This window comes from Hemicordylus capensis, chromosome 2, assembly GCF_027244095.1.
Source record: "Hemicordylus capensis ecotype Gifberg chromosome 2, rHemCap1.1.pri, whole genome shotgun sequence".
NCBI classification, from domain to species: domain Eukaryota; kingdom Metazoa; phylum Chordata; class Lepidosauria; order Squamata; family Cordylidae; genus Hemicordylus; species Hemicordylus capensis.
In genome coordinates this window covers 260089033-260107923 of record NC_069658.1, presented here as the reverse complement: position 1 = coordinate 260107923, position 18891 = coordinate 260089033, and the positions used below count along the sequence as shown (strand labels likewise).

General features: G+C 44.3%; 1 protein-coding gene across 3 annotated transcripts in view; it reads right to left on the bottom strand.

Moving 5' to 3' along the window:
* Window positions 1–414: 414 nt before the first annotated feature.
* Window positions 415–18891, bottom strand: part of LOC128341725 (killer cell lectin-like receptor subfamily B member 1) — a 39829-nt gene continuing 21352 nt past the window's right edge. For 2 of the 3 annotated variants that reach the window (XM_053288170.1, XM_053288171.1), the window contains 3 exons: window positions 15066–15220; window positions 14403–14515; window positions 415–1093 (listed from right to left, as the gene is read on the bottom strand). In XM_053288170.1, coding sequence (XP_053144145.1) covers window positions 970–1093; window positions 14403–14515; window positions 15066–15220 — 392 coding nt within the window. In that variant the 3' untranslated portion in view covers window positions 415–969. Of the gene's footprint in view, window positions 1094–14402; window positions 14516–15065; window positions 15221–15684; window positions 18881–18891 lie in introns of those variants that run through there. The other variant, XR_008314526.1, reaches the window with a different exon arrangement.

Sequence of the window (18891 nt, the reverse complement as noted above, 5' to 3'; positions counted from 1 at the left end):
CCAGTGCTATGACATGGTAAATGTGTATTAGGGGCAACCTAAGCCATTACAAGAGGGTCTGCAAACCCCATATGTGAAAACTGTTTTCAGCAAGCCTGCTGGGTGCTAATCCTTTGCCTTAATCACCCTCTTTTCTCATTCTGTACCCCCATTACACTTCAATAAAGCAACTCTTTGTTTTTCAAGGCAGTGTCTGTAATCCTTTGTTTCATTCCAGTGCATCCATACCCCAATCAACTTTCTTTGGTACTTTAAGGTTAAACATAGCTGTATATTGGTTTGTGCCCATTGGAGCTAATTTTCCCCACTTTAGGCAAAACATAATCAAGAAGGGTGGTTACTACCACACTCCAGAGCAAACCTGGCAACAATATGTATGAAGCAAAAAAATGGTGGATATCACATCTCTAGAAAGAAGCTTAAACCGAGTTTTATATTTTCTTACATTTGCAAAATAAAGGGGAAAGCATCATAGATTGGAATGTACACTCTTTAAAAAAAGAAGTTCGCATCAGGCTTCTGTCACATGCACCAAAATTTAATAATGACCAGATGAAAAAGCATTTCTTTCCTTAGATATAGAAAAGAGTAGACAAGACGTGGAGATAGGGTATATTCTTTTCTAGTTTCCTGACCTTTTTACAAACATGAGTCCAAACTGGTTGTGTGAGAATGTGAAAGGGAGGTTGGAAGGAATTGCTCTAGGTTAACTAAGAATAAAGTGGAATGATGATGTGTTTATATACTCTATTTCCAAAGTCAGAGAGCCTAACCTATAGAACAGAGTTTATAGTCATGTCTATATATACCATAACCACACAAATACAGAAAGCTGCAAAATGTTGAAGACAGACAGAAAAACAATGTGGGAAGTCATTCACTTGAATCAATATGCTTAATCAGATCTCCCAGGCAAGAGAAAGGTGTCGTATTATTGCATTAAAATTAGTGTCCTTTTGATGCCCCACATTAGATGAGAACAGCTTCCTTCTCACAAATCCATTTAAATTCATCACTACACAATTCTAAACGAATTTGGTCATCTTTAAAAGCCCCACACTGAGTTCCATCTGCACGAAGGGGTAGTGAGAACCTGGGGAAAGAAAGAAGAAATTCTTCAGTGAGTACCTTCCTTAATAAACATAAGGCAGACTTGGTATGTTGCAGACCTGACAAGCTTAAAGATATACTTTCTTTCAGGAGTGGTGATGACACACTTGATCAAGCCCATGACTTAATACACATGTGCACTATACTTTAATACTAAGTAAGGGGAGATTACTCAGAATGCTAAGGGAATCTATTTCCTTACCACTGCCAACTCTACTATTTCAATCAATCAGTCTGTTTAGCCATAGCCATAACAAAAATACTTTCTCAAAAACTGAATAGTTAAAGCATAAAACCCACAGGACACTCAATAATGCAAAGATTGACTCAGAATAATTCAGAACAATTGGCCAGATTGTGAGGTCATCCACACAATCAAAAACTGTGTTCTCCCTGGGTTTGGGAGCTGTGTGTGCTCCCAATTATCGATTGCATGGAAGCAAGGTAAGAGGAAAACCTGGGTAGAAGTGATTGAGGTGTTCCCACAATCAGTGGGAGCCGCCTGGGGATGGTGAGCGGGGAGAGCAGGCTTAGCCCGCTCTCGAGCAGACAAGAAGACAGTCTGCTCTGGGCGGCCGCCCACACGACTGCCGGCTCTGTCACAGAGCTGGCGGGAACTGGGGAGTTTGGGGGCTGTGCAGCCCCTGGAAGCTCCAGCATGCCCTGCACGAGCATGCAGGGCATGCTGGAGAGACTTCCGAGCTGAGAGGCTGCTTTTCAGCCTCCTGGTCGGGGGTCTCCTCATGAGTAGCTGTGGTGTGGAGCCGCACCGTGGCAACTCACGAGCAGAAAAACTGGGTTTTCAGAGTGCTTGCTCCGCAAACCCGGTTTAACTGCCCAGCTACTTAAGCGGGTGATCCACTTAACAACCACCGGGCTCGTAGCCGAGCCCGGTGGTTCTCACGATGGGAGGAAATCGGGCTAGCCTCTGCTGGCCCGATTTCCTCCCATCGTGTGAATAGCCTCGTTGTGTGGAAGCAAGATAGGAGAAAAAGCTACCCAGGTTTTCATCCTACCTTGCTTCCACACAACCACTTCTACCCAGGTTTTCCTCTTACCTTCCACACAACCAAACCCTGAGAGCACACACATCTCCAAAACCAGGTAGAACATAGTTTTTGAGTGTGTGAATGAGCTCTGTATCAGTTTGCCAAGTACTTTGATGGCAGAAACTAAAAAGGGGGCTACTTATCTTGTAACATGAGGCCTGGTGTAACAGTTGGAGAAGCAGGCAGCTACCTGCCTAATAAAGTGAGCCAAAAATTACAAGCAACAAGCTTGAAATTGTGAACAACAAATGGATCCTAATCCAGACAGTGCCATGTCATGTTAGATTACCCCTGAGGGGGGCAAAGACAAGACTTTTTTTTTTTTTAAATGTGGTGTTTGGTGAAAAAGAAGCTGAAAGGGAAAGTCTGGAGGGCTAATCACTCTGGAGAGCATGGAGTTTATTTAAAACCATAATAATAGAAGCTCTGTTAGAATGTATACCAAACAGAAGAAAGGATATAGCTAAGTTCAGAAGGATGCCAGTATGGCTAATAAGTAGAGTTAAAGAAGCTATAAAAGGAAAGGAAATAGAAGATCTGTCCAAATGAAGAGGACAGAAAGGAACACAAACTCTGGCAAAAGAAATGCAAGGGGACTATAAGGGATGAAAAAGAGAGTTTGAGGAACACACGACTAAAAGTATCAAGGCAAATAATAAAAACTTACATAAATATATCAAAAGGCAGTTTGACCATTGGATGACAAAGGAGTTAAAGGGATCATTAAGGTGGATCCAGACTGCAGAGAAGCTCAATGAATTATTTGCATCTGCCTCCACTGCAGAGGACACAGAGCATATATCTGCACCTGAACTCAGTTTCTCGAGATGGAGGCTGAAGAACTGAGTCAAATAGCTGATGTTCTAAGCCATTATGAAAAATTAGAAATGAACCAGGGCCAGATGGCATCCACCTGAGAGTTCTTAAAGAATGCAAATGTGAAATTGCTGATCTCTTTGCAAAAATATATAACTTGTCCCTACGTATGTGCTTGCATAAGAAAGGAAGGAGGGAGTGTCTTCCTTACCGAAACAATTGATACATCAGGAAATGCACATACTGCAGTGCTAAATACTTAGCAGTAAAAACTATAACAAACTTTGAAAATAATTTCAAATCTTAGTACAGAGCTTTGTCAAAGATAATGCTACAAATGTATCCAACATAAGAAACTTAGAAGAAAGTGAAGAATGCCACAAACTGATAACATATGGGTGCAGTGCTCATTTGATGACTAGCAAAAGACTTCAGTGCTTCAAAAATAAAGGCTAATGCTGAAATTGTAAAATACTTCTGCAATAACCACTTTGTATCAACTGCTCTGAAGAAAGCAGGAGGAACCAAATTAATCCACAGGATGTCCGATGGAACTCAAGTTTACTGCTTTGAGAATTACAGTGGTCCCTCTACTTACGAAATTAATCCGTTCCGAATGCACATTTGTAAGTCGAAAAATTCGTAAGTCGAAAAGCGGTTTCCCATAGGAATGCATTGGGAACGGATTAATGCGTTCCGGAGCCTAGAAAAAAGACCCAGACCCCCAGTAAGACTTGCAAACTGCACAGGAACATTTCTTTTCAAGAATAAACAGGCAGTAAACAGGCAGGCAAGTCAAGGAAACCGCATGTAAAATTCGTAAGTCGAGGAAACCCCATCTAAAAATTTGTAAGTCGAGGAAACCCCATCTAAAAATTTGTAAGTCGAAAAAACCGCATCTAAAACCGGATCTAAAACTGCCGTTTGTAACTCGAAAAATACTTATGTCGAGTAGTTTGTAAGTCGAGGGACCACTGTATATCAAGAACTGGCTTACTCTGATGGCAATTTGAAATTGTGAACAAAATTGTGAAAAAATAGATGGAATGGTCATAGCCAAAGTTTTCAATATTGGTCTTAAGAGAAACGTTGACCACATGGCGATGATCCTGAAGCCTATTTCCATAGCCTTGAACACAGTACAGAAGAACAGCTATTTTATTTCTGATGCTGTTGAAGTTTGGAAGGAACTGAGTGAGACCTTTAAAATATACAGTGACAGAGTTAATTTACAGGCATTAAGAAAATGAATGGAACAAACACTCTCTCCAGCTCATTTTCTTGCCAATATGCTTCTCAATCTGGCCCGAATGGGCTGTGTGGCCCATTTGCCCCAGCCCAGTGACAAGAAGCACAAGGCTTCTGTGGAGCCCATTGGCTTCTGGGCCCATGCGGGGGTGGAGTTTCAGCCACACTGTCTGCATCAGCACCCGACCTCCTCAGTTTGCTCATAGCAAAGAAGAAATATGTGTTCTGCTTTGCGGAGTGATTTAGGAGGCTGGCAGAGCCTGCGGAGCTGTGCCTCTGGTTGTTATGCTGCCTTTGGTTTGGAGCAGTGGTGTACCATCAATAAGACAAAGGGAGACAAATGTTTCCTGGCCCACAGACTATGAGGGGCCCCTAAGGCCAGTCCTTGCCCTCTCTCCACAGACAGGGCCATCCTTTGCCCCCAGCCCTGCGGACAGGGGCACTCACCCACCTGGCCCCGCCTGCTGTCATCATCCTGCCAGCTGTGCCACTGCCGTCCCTCCAACCAAGAGACTGGGTGATGGGTGCCCACTGACACCATGGCTGCTCCACCAGCAAGCAAGCCCTGCCCCACTCTGGAGGAAGAGGCAGAGCAGCCCAAGCCTTCACCTGTGCAAATCGTAAAGGCGCCTATGTCAAGGAGGTGGAGGGAAGTGAAGAGGCGCCCGTGCTGGAGACGAGTGTGGAGACAGAGCAGAGCCGCCCATACCGGAGACTTAGTTGTCTCTCTTGCTGAGAGATGGGCAGTGCTGGAGATGGAGTCCTTCGTCTAGACACTCCTTTGCAAGAGGAGGCAGTGGTGGAATTCACCTCCTGATTAAGGGGATGGGGATGAATGTGTTGGCTGAGGCTAATTTTCAGAAAAGAAACATCAAGGAGTTCAGGGAAGGGAATCAGAGCAGTTAAAGATGATATTGTTGGAGGTGAAGGACTCTGTGCTGCCTCATGCCTCAATGACAGAGGGGGACAGGCTAGTGAGTCAGAGGGCTAGAGGGGTCAAGACATTGGTCATTCCTCCTCTCTACTGCTGTGACACTATCCCTTTGATATGGAGGGTGCTACTCTCAGGGACTTCCTGCCTGCCTGCCTCCCTTCCTCTCTTCCTTCTTTTCCCTATCACACATACTCGCTTCTCTCTCTGCACCATGTGTGCGGAGATGCAGACAGCATCTCTCTGCATCCAGCTAACTAGCTAGATTAGAGATATTATCTCTCCACTTTCCTATCTAGAATGAAGTTCTCCAATAAAGACTCCTCATATTGATTTGAAACTATGAACTGGCTCCAAGTTTCTTTTGCTCTCAGCAAACATGCATGTGTGGGCATACTCCACTGTGCTTTGCCTCTGTGCTTTGCACTCTGCTGTAATAGAAGGATATCTCTTACCAAAGAGAATTCCTAACAGATATGATGTGAAATGTTTCAGTTCAAAAAGATGTGGATATTTTATATGCCCTTTTTGATATTAATAACAATTTTGTTTGTATATTTTTAATGTGATGCATTGTTCATATTAATGTTTGTTTTAAATGAACAAATGAAAAATATTGTGTTTTTTTTTAATCCCATCATGCTACAGCCCTGACAAAAATTGTTAAGCTTCGAACTGAAGCTTCCTTTGGAACCCACAGAAGGGGAGGAGAGCTGGTCTTGTGGTGACTGATAGATCGATAGACAGATAGATTAAGTGCCATCAAGTTAGTGTCGACTTAGCGACCACATAGATAGATTCTCTCCAGGATGATCTGCCTTCAACTTGGCCTTTAAAGTCTCTCAGTGGTGTATTCATTGCTGTCATGATCGAGTGCATCCACCTTGCTGCTGGTTGTCCTCATCTTCTCTTTCCTTCAAATTTCCCCAGCATTATGGACTTCTCAAGGGAGCTGGATCTTCGCATAATGTGTCCAAAGTATGATAGTTTGAGCCTGGTCATTTGTGCCTCGAGTGAAAATTCTGGATTGATTTTTTCTATGATCCATTTGTTTGTTTTCCTGGCTGTCCATGGTATCCTCAAAGGTCTTCTCCAGCACCAAAGTTCAAAGGCGTCAATGTGCTTTTTCTATCTTGCTTCTTCAAAGTCCAGCTTTTGCATCCATAGAGTGTCACGGGAAAAACCATGGTCTGAATGGTTCTAATTTTTGTAGGTGTAGACACATCATGGCATCTAACTATCCTTTCAAAGGCCTTCATTGCAACCCTACCAAATGTTAGTCTGTGGCATATTTCTTGACTGCTGGATCCTTTACTGTTGACGGTCGATCCTAAAAGGCAGAAGCTACCTACCAATTCAATGTCAATTCTGAAGCTGGTTGCTGTAGCTGTTGTCATTAGTTTAGTCTTCTTTGCATTTAATTGTAGTCCCATTTTTTCACTGTGCTCCCTGACTTTCTTTACTAGAGCTTGCAGATCATCCACATCCTCAGCTATCAAAGTGGTGTCATCAGCATAGCACAGGATATTGATGTTTTTTCCTCCAACTTTAAAACCATACTCATCTTCTTCCAATCCAGCTTCTCTCAGTATATGTTCAGCATATAAATTGACTAAAGAATGAGAAAGTATACAGCAGACCTGCTCAACTTAGGCCCCCCAGCTGTTTTTGGACTACAACTCCCATAATTCCCAGTCACAGTGGCCAACAAACAGGAATTATGGGAGTTGTAGGCCAACATCTGCAGGAGGGCCAAAGTTGAGCAGCCCTGGTATACAGTCTTGTCTTATTCCTTTGCTGATCTGGAACCCGTCTGTTTCACCATGTTCCATCTGGGCTGTGGCTTCCTGTCCTGTGTATAAGTTTTTCATAAGAACAATGAGATGTTCTGGGACACCCATTTTCCTAAGGATATTCCACAACTTGACATGGTCGACACAACTGAAGGCTTTTCTGTAGTCAGTAAAGCACATTTTGGGGCTATTCCCACGATCAACAAAAATCGGGCTAGGAGAGCCTAGCCTGATCTTTGTTGATCGTGTAAACCACCGGGCTCACAGGCGAGCCCGGTGGTTTATGAGCAGGTAACTCGCTCAAGTAGCCCTCCCCTTAGCCTGGGTTTGTGGAGTGAGTGCTCCACAAACCCAGGTTACCTGATCGTGAGTGGCCGCAGCGTGGCTCCGCGCCATGGCTACTCATGAGTAGACCCCTGGAGCGGAGGTGAAAAGCCGCCCCCGGCCCCGGGGGTCTCCCCAGTATGCCGGGCATACTGGGGCTTCTGCAGGCCATGCGGCCCCTGAGCTCCCCAGCCCCCGCCGGCTCCATCATGGTGCTGGCAATCGTGTGGGCAGCCGATCCAGCCGCCCAGGGCTCCCTCTCTGCTCACCGCCCCAAACCGGGTCTCATAGATTGTGAGACTCGGCTCATTGACTACTTTCTGTTATTTTTTGGCTTTCTTAGTGATCCAGCGTCCATCAGCAACAATGTCTCTTGTTCCTTGGCCTTTTCTGAAACCAGCTTGAACATCCAGCATTTCCCTTTCCACGTAGGGCTCTAATCTGCATTGGATGATCCTGAGCATTATTTTGCTAGCATGTGAAATTAAGGATATTGTGTGAAGGTTTGTGCAATCTGTTAAGTCTCCTTTCTTTGGTATGGTATGTAGACTGTCCTCTTCCATTCTGTTGGCCACTGTGTGGTTCTCCAAATTTTCTGGCATAGTTTGGTTAGAGCCTTGACTGATTCTTCTTCTGTTGCCTGCCATATTTCTGTAGCTATTCCATCAGTTCCTGTAGCCTTCCGACTTGGTAATGACCGGAGTGCTGATCTAACTTCATCTTCCTGTACTAGAGGTTCTTGCAAGTAGGGAATATCTTCTAGAGTATCTTGGACATTGACGTCCCTGCTGTGCAGATTTTTAGTATACTCCTTCCATCTCTGTTTGATCTTTTCTGAATCAGTTACTATTTGTCCTTTGGCATCCCTTAACATACCAATTTGAGGTTGGAACCTTCCTCTGAGTTCAGAGATCTTTTGGAAAACTTTTCTCCCACCCCCCCGTGTCTATTTTTCCGTGTCTATTCTTGTGGTAGCAAGCATGAATTGCCCTCTTGTATTTCACAAAGCTGATACTGTTGTATTATTCAGTTCTGCTGTTGCTTACACCTTATAACTGTAGTCTCCTGTCCTCTGTTAATCTGCTACACTTTATTATACGTGTCCTTAATGTTCTTTTGCAGCAGAGACATGGGATCAGGAGAAGGAGAGGAAAGCAGCGAGGGGCCCATTTTAAAATCTCATCTCCGGACCCACTCCAACCTTGGTACACCCCTGGTTTGGAGCGATAGTGGGTGTTTCTGCTGGGCCAAGGGGGAGTTGCGGGGCAGCCGGGAGGCTTACTGGACAGCTCCAGGCACTCATTGGGAGTGCAGGGTTTCTTGGTTAGCACTTCCCCCTCCTTACACAATGGGTCTGTCTGCAGCTCTTGGGGGCAGTCTTGGGGGGAGGTTTAGCCTTGCCCGCTGGGAACCTGGTAAACACTCTCGCTCACTGTAACCTTGCCTCTCACTGGAAACAATTAGTGACCCAGAGGCTTGCAGCAGCCTCCAATGTTAGGTAAAATCACATGGCCAGATTGGTGTGATGTTCAGTCCTATGTGCTTTATCATTGAACACAGTGGTTAGATTGTTGGACTAGGACCAGGAAGCAGAGGTGCCCCAGACCTTGGGGCTCTGACCTGTGTCCTCCTAGGTCCAGGGGGCTGCTCCCAAGGTCAGGGGCTCCTGCAGCTACTCCATGTGTGGCCCTGCTGCTCCCCCTGCGCCTGCCCCACCAGGCAGCTCTAGCTCCAGCGTGCCTTTACAAAACCAAAAACCAATATTGCCACTGTGTGGCGGCAGCACTAGTTGTGGGGAGGATCAGGGTGTGTGAAGAGGGGAAAGTTCCCCCTAAAGGAGGAGATGTTTACCGGTGGGATGGGGCACAGCAGTTGCAGTTCCAGGGAGCATGGTGGGGTAGTGAGGAGGGAGAGTTCCCCTTGTAACCCTCATCCACATCTGGGATGGGAGGTGGCGAGCTCTGCCCAGCTCCACTCCCTCCCAAGTGACAGCCTCTCTCCTCCTTCCTGCTTGTGGGCATATGTTGGAAACAGGCTCTCGGGCTAAAAGAGACCTTTTGCAATGATCCAGTGAGGTTCTTCTTCCTAGCCCCTCTGCCTGCCCTCCTGTAGGGCAGCTTCTGCGGGCATCATATTGTGTCATCCAGGCAGATGAAGGGGAGGGACCTCCCGTCTCACATTAGAAGGGCAGGAGGGGGAAGCAGGTTGCAAAACTGTCTAAACTACGAGGAAGCAGAGAGGCAAAAGGCTGTCACTTGGGAGGAGGGCGCAGAGCTGGACGGAATTCGCCACCTCCCATCCCAGACACAGACGGAGGGTAATGGAGGGAAGTTTCCCATCCTTGCCGTTCCCCCCCCCAACCCTAACCGCTGCACCCCATCCCACCAGTAAACTTCTCCTCCTTAAAGGGGAGCTCTCCCCTCCCCTCCTCGCCACCCACCCTCCCCGTAGCTAGTGTCACTACTGCACAGAGGCATTTTTAAAAGCAGTGTGCAAAAGGGGGGGGACTTTCTCATCACCCCCCACCATCATGATGGGGGAGTGCTCTGAAGCCCTTCAGGTCCAGGCTCCCAAATGTCCTGGGTATGCCACTGCCAAGAAGACAAAAGTTTTACTTTCCCTGGAGTCACGAGGCTTGCTGGGTCATTCTGTGCCAGTCATGTATTGCTTGACTAACCCGCCTTGCAGGGTTGTTATGCAGATAAACATAGCTATGTGTGCCACTGGAGCTCCTTTGAGTCTGAGCTGAATATAAATGTAGTGACAGAGTGTGCAGCGTCAACCCCAGTGTTTCCCTCTAAGGCATACATGGGTGTGGGCTGTCACACATTTTGGGGGGTCCACATGGTTAATTTTGATCCTATGCATGCTTGATCTGAAGGCCCCACTCTACTTTCACGTGTGTGCACACTGGTGGGGGTGGGTCCATAGCTCAGTGGCAGAATACCTGCTTTGCATGCAAGAGGTCCCGCCGGGGAAAAAAGGCCACTGTGCATGCACAAATGGTCCCTGCGAGGCCCTAGGCCATGCCAGGCCTTGCAGAGGCCATTTGAGCATGCACGGTGATCTCCAAAATGGCCACCATGCCAATATACAGGGGCCCGAATGGGCCATAAAGGGTTATTAAAATGGGTCAGCAGCAGTGATTTAAGAGGCTGGCGGGGGAGGGGGAACCTTTGTGGATCCCCCCCACACACACACACCTGTGGCCTTTAGGGCAACAGGTATTTTTTTTTAAAAAAAATTAAATTGTGAACTGGGGTGGGGGTTTGGTCCGGTCCAGCCGGACCGGCAGGGGTGTGTGTTCGGTTCTAACCCAAACCTCCAAACCCCTGAACCGAAACCCTGAACCCCCCAAACCAGTTCGCACATCTCTATTTGGTGGTGGTAGTTCTGGCATATCAAGGGGGGAAAACATCATGATTAATTGAACAGTTGGAGCTGGTTCATTCCCTGAATGACTTCACAAATATATGTCTGCTTTAGTACTAAAATGACCAAATTATCATCCCATTTTTGATGAAAATTAATCCAAAAACAATTCAGAAAATAATTGCTTTAGTTTATAATGCATAGTGTGTACCTTCTAATTAAACCTACATCTCTGAATATTTATTAAGGTTATATTAGACAACAATAATGTACTTATACTAAAAATGGTGATTAAATAGAATCTTCCTCACTAGTGATTTAAATTGTGATTTAAATCATTAAAATCGAGTACTTTAGAGAAGCGATTTAAATCGTGATTTAAATGGATTTGATTTAAATCAAATCAACCCTGCTAGAAAATAGCCATTATAACAGCAATTTTCAAAAGGGGATTCACGAGGATCCAGGAAATTACAGGCCATTTACCTTAATATTTGTGCTGGGTAAATTGATGCATAATCAAGGACTGACTCTGAATATTTATATATTTATATTAATATTTATATACCACTTGTCAATAGTTCTCAAAGCAAATGAAACAATAATTATAAGGGTAAAATTGTTTAACACATAGAACAGGGCTTGCTGAATGAAAACTAGCATGGGTTCTGCAAGGTAAGTCTCTTGCTTCATTAACCTCTTGGAGTTCTATAAAAGTGTCAACAGGCAGGTGGATAAGAGAGTCCACAGATGATCCAGTTCAAACAGCATACTTGCACTTCCATTTTTATTAGTCTAATTTCCAGTAGGCTTATGAGATCACCCGGCATTCTGTGTGGGTGTCCGTGTGTCCCCCCCCACTATCAACTTTGCAATACCTGGACCAATATGAACCAAATCGGGTACAGTTGTAGGGACACATAGGGATACCTCAATGGCGTAGTTTTTGATGATGTCATCCACCCCGATCCAAGATGGTGGATGCGTAAACTTTTGAGGCACAAGTGGGCTAATGTGAACCGCTTAAACAATTTGAACCAAATTTGCTACAGCTGCAGGGACACATAGGGATGTCCAAATGGCATGGTGTTTGATGACATCATCCACTCCAATTCAAGATGGCGGCTGCATGAACATCTGAGGCACAAGTGGGCTAATTTGTGGACTGCCTAACCAATTTAAACCAAATTAAATAAAGTGGCAGTGCCAGCGAGTGACACACAGGGACACCTGAACAGCATAGTTTGTGATGATGTAATCCACACCAATTCAAGATGGCGGGTGCATAAACTTTTGAGGTGCAAGTGGGCTAAATGGTGAACCGCTTAACTGATTTGAACCAAATTTGCTGCAGCTGTAGGGATACACAGGGACACCTCAATGGCATTGTTTGTGATGATGTCATCTACCCCAATCCAAGATGGTAGATGCGTGAACATTTGAGGTGCAGGTGGGCTAACCTGTGGATTGTCTAACTGATTTGAACCAAATTATGTACAGTTGTAATGAGTGACACACAGGGACATCTCAGTGGTATAGTTTGTGATAATGTTATCCACCCTGATTCAAGATGGCAGAAGCATAAACCTTTGAGGCGCAAGTGACCTAACTTGTGAACTGCTTAACCGATTTGAACCAAATTTGCTATAGGGACACATAGGGATACCTCAACGCAAAGATTGTGATGATGTCATCCACCCCAATTCAAGATGGTAGACACGTAAACTTTTGAGGCACAAGTGCACTAACTTGTGGACAGTCTAACCAATTTGAACCAAATTTGCTACAGCTGAATGGACACATAGGGATGCCCCAATGGTGCAGTTTATGATGTCACCCACCCTGATCCAAGATGGCAGATGCATAAACTTTTGAGGCACAAGTGCATTAACGTGAGGACTATCTAACCAATTTGAACCAAATTTGGAACAGCTGTAGTGAGTAACACACAGGGACACCTCAATGGTGCAGTTTGTAATGACGACATCCACCCCGATCCAAGATGGTGGACACATGAACATTTGAAGTGCAAGAGATCTAACTTGTGGACCTCAATTTGCACCAAATTTAGTCCAGATGTAGAGACAGTGAAAGGAAAGTAGGTTGATTAGTTCTTACTAGAACAACTTGTTATTGTATTTGATCTTGCAAGAATAAATATATTGCATTTGTACCATTTTCTACCCATGACCTTGCTTTCTGATAGTTTCCCATACTTATCATTAAGCAGATATTTTGGATCCCTTGTTATATTCACACTTAAGTATTAAATAGCTATATCAGCACAATGATATCCACATCCTGTTACTGATTCCTTGATCTGGTTTTCCATATGGAGAAGAATTAATTCTGGTTTTAGCGTACTTTCCAGTAGGCTTATGAGATCACCCAGCATTCTGTGTGTGTCTGTGCGTCCATGTGTTCATCCATGTGTGTATCCCCTGCTATCAACTTTGCAGTGCCTGCATCAATATGAACCAAATCAGGTACAGTCGTAGGGTCACATAGGAACACATCAACAACATAGTTTGTGATGATGTCATCCACCCCAATTCAAGATGGCGAAAATGTGAATGTTTGAGATACAAATGGGCTAACATGTAGACTGTCTTACAGATCTGAACCAAATTTACTACAACTTTAGGGACACATAGGGATGCCTTAATGGCTTAGTTTGTAATAATGTCATCCACCCAATTTAAGATGGTGTAAGTCTGAACCTTTGAGGTGCAAATGGGCTAACTTGTGGAATGTTTAACTTATTTGAACCAAATTTGGTACAGTTGTAGTGAGTGACACACAGGGACATAGTGACACACTGGCATAGTTTGTGATGATGTCATCCACCCCAATTCAAAATGACAGACGTGTAAATGTTTCAGGCACAAATGGGCTAACTTGTGAACTGCCTAACTGATTTGAACCAAAATTGCTATAGCTGTAGAGACACAAAGAGACACCTCAAATGTATAGTTTGTGATGATGTCACCTACCCCAATCCAAGAGGACAGACACAAAAACATTTGAGGTGCAAGTGGGCTAGCTTGTGGATCGTCTAACTGATTTGAACAAAATTTGGTAGTGAGTGACACTTAGGGACACCTCAGTGTTGTAGTTTGTAATGATGTCATCCACCAAGATCCAAGATGGCAGATGCATGAACATTTGAGGCACAAGATGTCTAGTTTGTGAACCACAACTGATTTGAACCAAATTTGCTACAGGTATAGGGATGCATAGGGATCTCCCTACCTCAAGGGAGTAGTTTGTAATTATGTCATCCACCCTGATTCAAGATGGCAGACACATGAATATTTGAGGTGCAAGTGGGAATTGATTTGGGCCAAATTTGGTACAGTCGTAGGGACACATAGGGATACCTCAAACACATAGTTTGTGATGATACCATCCACTCCAATTCAAGATGGCAGATGCATGAACGTTTGAAGCACAAGTGAGCTAACTTGTGAAATGCCTAACTGATTTGGACCATAGTTGCAGGGATAGTGAAAGGAGAGTAGGCAGATTAGTTCTCACTAGAACAGCTTGTTTTCCCTTTATTTATTCTAGGCCCAGCTACTTTTCTATAGGGTGGCAATCAGCCTACATTCTTAATACTAGCCCCAGCAAGGGGAGGGCATTCATATTTCTACTTATTCTAGTATTGGTTAGTATGCTGTCTTCATTAAAATCATAGTGAATAAAATTATAAAAATGATCCCAAGGATCTGTACATAGTAAACAAAGGAAAACACTCACAATGTTTGATCAAACAATGAATCATCAACCCAGATCCACTGCTTCCTGGAGGCTGAAAAATGAAGCCCAGTCCAAAAACGACTTGTCCCTTGTATGATGGTCCGTGTGACTTCCTATCAAGTATATTATGAAATTATCATTATTATGGGTCTCTTTGCATTCCCTTTTCTTTTTAAAAATCAGATTATATTTCATAATATGCAGGCCTTCCTCAAAGCCTTTGCCCTCTAACATCATCAGTGTAGTCACATTCATTGCCCCACAAACCATCCAGCCGGAGATCTGTCTATCACTCCAATCCAGCTAGGGACCATAACCATGAACAGATACTCCACAGGGAAGTTCTTCTGCACAGGTGTGCTGCATGTATACTGCTCTTTCCAACCAACAAACAGGATGTTACATGTGAGGCTCTTTTCTGAAATCTGAGATCCTGCCAATCAGCTATTCAGAAGAGGGGAGTAGGACAGGGACTGAATCCTCTGCAAATGACCCTGTTCCCATATCATCACCCACTCAGATTTGGAGACCATGGCTTGCAGTGTGTATTTCTGCCCCTAAAATTGCAGTTGAACTTTAAGAACATATGTACAGGTAGCAATTCTATCCTCAATGCCAGAAGTCAAGATAATTGTCTTGCAGTTATCATAATGTTTCTCTTACCTTTTCTTCCAAGTCCTGGATCATAAGCATCTGGGCTTCCTTACTGGAACAGTGGTCACGGGCCACAGTCCACTTATTTTTCTCTTTAGAAAACCAGTAGCACTTTCCTCTTTGTGGCACCCAGCCCATTGGACAGAGTTTACACTTGGTGCTCCCTATAATAAGATTGAGAAAAGATTCCCTCAATTATTATTCAGTTATTCTAGGCGGACCATCTAACATTTTCTCATTCTGTTGAGCTTTTTCTGTCTTCTCTTCCCTTCTCTTCTGCACAAGCTCATCAGCTACTGACTTCATTGGTTTTATTTTCAAATACTCATCTTAGATTTTTCTGGCATGATATTCCCTATGCCCCAGACCAAGCTCTTTCCATATTTATCATCAATTCATATTGTTTTCCTCTAAGAAATCTTTCTTATTGAAGAGCCAAGAAGGATTTCTTAAAGGAAAACAATATGAAATATTGATTTCAGCAGATTTGTTCCTGGACAATCTTTGGTTCAAACTATATGTGCAGCTAAAAGTGCCCACTATTTAACTGAAGGCAGGTGTAGGAAAGGGGCATTCAGCTTAGGATTGCAGCACTTGGGGAAAGAGGGGTTATTTAGTAATTCATTACATTTTTATACTGCCCGAATCCATGATCTCTAGATGGTTAGCCCTTTCTTCCAGAACCATTCTATTGGAAAGCCTGCTTCAGTCCCAAAGTTACTTCCTCAAGCTGCTACTTGCCCTTGAAGTAGCTATTTCTTCACAGAAACACTGTGGACAAATAGCAGCTTTTAGCGGGAGATAATTTTCAACAAACAAACATCACCAGGAAAAAGAGTGTTATATGCACAGCAGTCATGATTTGAATCACTCTCCCTGGAAGCTTTTCACACAGGACTTGTGTAGCCCTTTAACTCACATCTCCTCTGGAATGGAGGGGGTGCATTCACATATCGGCTAGATTTAACCCAAAGTCCCTGCGCATTATCTGGGAGCTGTTCACACACAATTTGGGCTTTTCATTTGCATTAGAGTGTAACTGGATTTATATCTGGGGTAAAAAAATCCACTATTTGTGTCATTTTTGCGGGGACAACTTCGAATAAGCAGTAAAGCCTCCCTGTAAACGTTCAGTAAAACATGCTGTGTGTAAAAGTCCCTGGTGGCTTATTTTAGTTAAACACTTCCAGAATTAAGCATAAGTAACCCTATCCTTACATACTGCGCAACATTCCGTCTGCCTTTTAATGGACCATGCATATGGTTGCACATGTGCACTCTTGCGCAAAACACAAGAAATGCACAAATGCAGATGCACAGTCTATAGCCATTATTTTCATTGGCCATTGATCATGCAGGCTTGTGCAATTCTTAAATTTTGTGCAAGGGTGCTCTGGCACAACTGTTTATGTGTGAGTGATTACAGCAAATCCCATTATTCACCGATTCCATATCTGGGGTTTTGCATATCCGTGGTCAGGTAATTGACACCTGACCTCAGCATACACAGAGTAAAAGATTTAATTTTTAAATATCCGCTGGTTTGGGACAGCCAGAAATGACCTCAGAGGTCATTTTTGGCTGCCATTTTAGGAAGAGGAGCCATTTTGTGCCTCTTTTAAAAAAAGCAAACCTCCCTCCCACAGGGGACTTTGGGACTTGGGGGTGGCATCGTTGAACTGCTGAAGGCCCACGGAGCAGAGGAGGTCACTTTATTTCACCCATTTTGATTCCCCCCCTTTCATCTAAGATTTTTTGTATTCTGGGAAAATAACTACCACCCCATCCCATTGACTTTAATGCTCCATTATCCGTAGTTTCATTATCCACGGTAATCTGCAGGAACAGAACCCCCGCAGAAAATGGAGTTCACCTGTATTCATGCATCCACTCTAAAAGAGAACCTGGGTACAGGCCCCCTCAAATTTAGGGTACAGGAAGGAAAGGCACTACTGAATGTGCTTTGAACATGATGTGTGAATGAATACATACATTCAGATCTTTACAGTTTATGTGCATAAACTGTACAGAGATTGCACATTCCTTGAACATAATATCTGAATAGTATTCTTGCCTCTCTGAAATGCAGTTTGCTGCATATCTTGTTTGTCCCTCTATTTTTGTCTTCACTGCATCACTGCCTCCCTTACTGTCTACCTAACAGGCGTGTGCACGGAACCACTCTGGGCAGTTCGGTTTGAGTTCGAACCGAACACGAACCAAACAGCCTGGTCCTTTACCAGGTTCATTAAAACTGGTGGCAGTTCAGTTTGTGCTGTAGAACTGGATTGAACCGTTTGGCCCAGTTTGGTCTGGTTCTGCATGCTTGCAAAGGGGAAACCCTATGGGGTTGGAAATAGTGGGCGGGGGGGGAGGTCACTTTATGTGCTGCAGTCGCGGTGCAGCTCCTTAACAGCAGCGGTCCAGCAGTGGCAAGACAGCAGCAGGTCCCCTAGGCCCCACCAATGTTCCCTCCATCAGTCTGTGCTGGTGGGGGCCTGGTTTGGGCCTCTGTGTTTGCACGAAGGCCTGAGTCAGGCTGCCACCAACCTGCGCTGATGGAGGGAAGCACTGACAGGGTCTGGGGAGCTGCCGTCGACCTGCCACCAAGAAGCCACACCACCACTGTGCATAAGTTGACCCCCCCCACACACACACCTGTTCCCCCACCATTTCCAACCCCATAGAGCACCCACTTTGCTTGCAAAGGGAATTTTTATGAGATTCCCTTTTGCAAGCATGCAGAAACAGCCGGACCAGTTAGCTCTGAACTGGGCCAGCTGAACCAGTCTGGTTGGACACTGAACCTGCCAAACCGGGCCAGTTCAACATCGAACCCAGTTCTGTTAGACGTGGTTTGCACATCCCTACTACCTAAGTCTTTAAAACAGTAGTTATACTTCTTTCACCAGCAGGGGGCAAATTTCAGAGGAGTTACTGAGAGATGTGGAACAAAAAAAGGCTTTAACCAGTATTTTGGAAACTTAAAGGAAGGCCAGTGATTCACTAGGCTGATTGTTCAATCCTTTAACAATCAGTTAGCCATTCAGCCTGAAGCTGCTGAAAAGTAGTAATGTCAATCAATGCAATACTTATTTCAGTGTTAATTTATGTAAGAGTAATACATTTTTAAAAAGTATTTGTAATAAGCTATTCTTTTTTGTAAGTCCCAACAAAAATTGTGTGACTTTTCGAAGTCAGGTGTTTTAAGCTGAAAAGTGACTAATAAACTCATACCATAATGAATGTAATATAAATCTGGGTTTTCTTCTTTTAAGGGCCAGAGCAGGTGCCGTCAGCTTGACGACTCAGCCGGAAAGTGAGGTCAGAGGCTCAAGCTTGTCCTCCTACCTCACTTTCAGCCTGGGTTTCAAACCAGAGCTGCCCATGGGGGGAGCAGCAGGTTCAGGAGTGACCCAAGGGCTTCTGATGGCCAGCCCTACTTGGGCTAGCCCACCCAGATAGGGCTGGTTGTGAGAATGAGCTTACTTTGTATTGCCTTTGTATTACATTCTTCTTGTATCCAAGAAGAAAGACTAGAAGGAAGACATTGAAGTCAGATATGCCTACATTAAAGAAGAACCTCACCAAAGAAAAGGCTTATTGTATAGTCAAACCTATAGCTGACAGAGGCAACGCAAGCCAGAACAACTTCCTCTGTAAATGTTCATTAATGGAGGAGATAGAGAAATTTGGCTAAAGGTTTTATATACAGGAGTGACTGGGTCCAGATGGATATAGCCACTGCCTGAGGGACTATCACATTAAAGCAAATAGAACACCAAACACTTAATCCAAACCTGTAATTTTCAGGTACTGAAAAGAGGAGAAATGT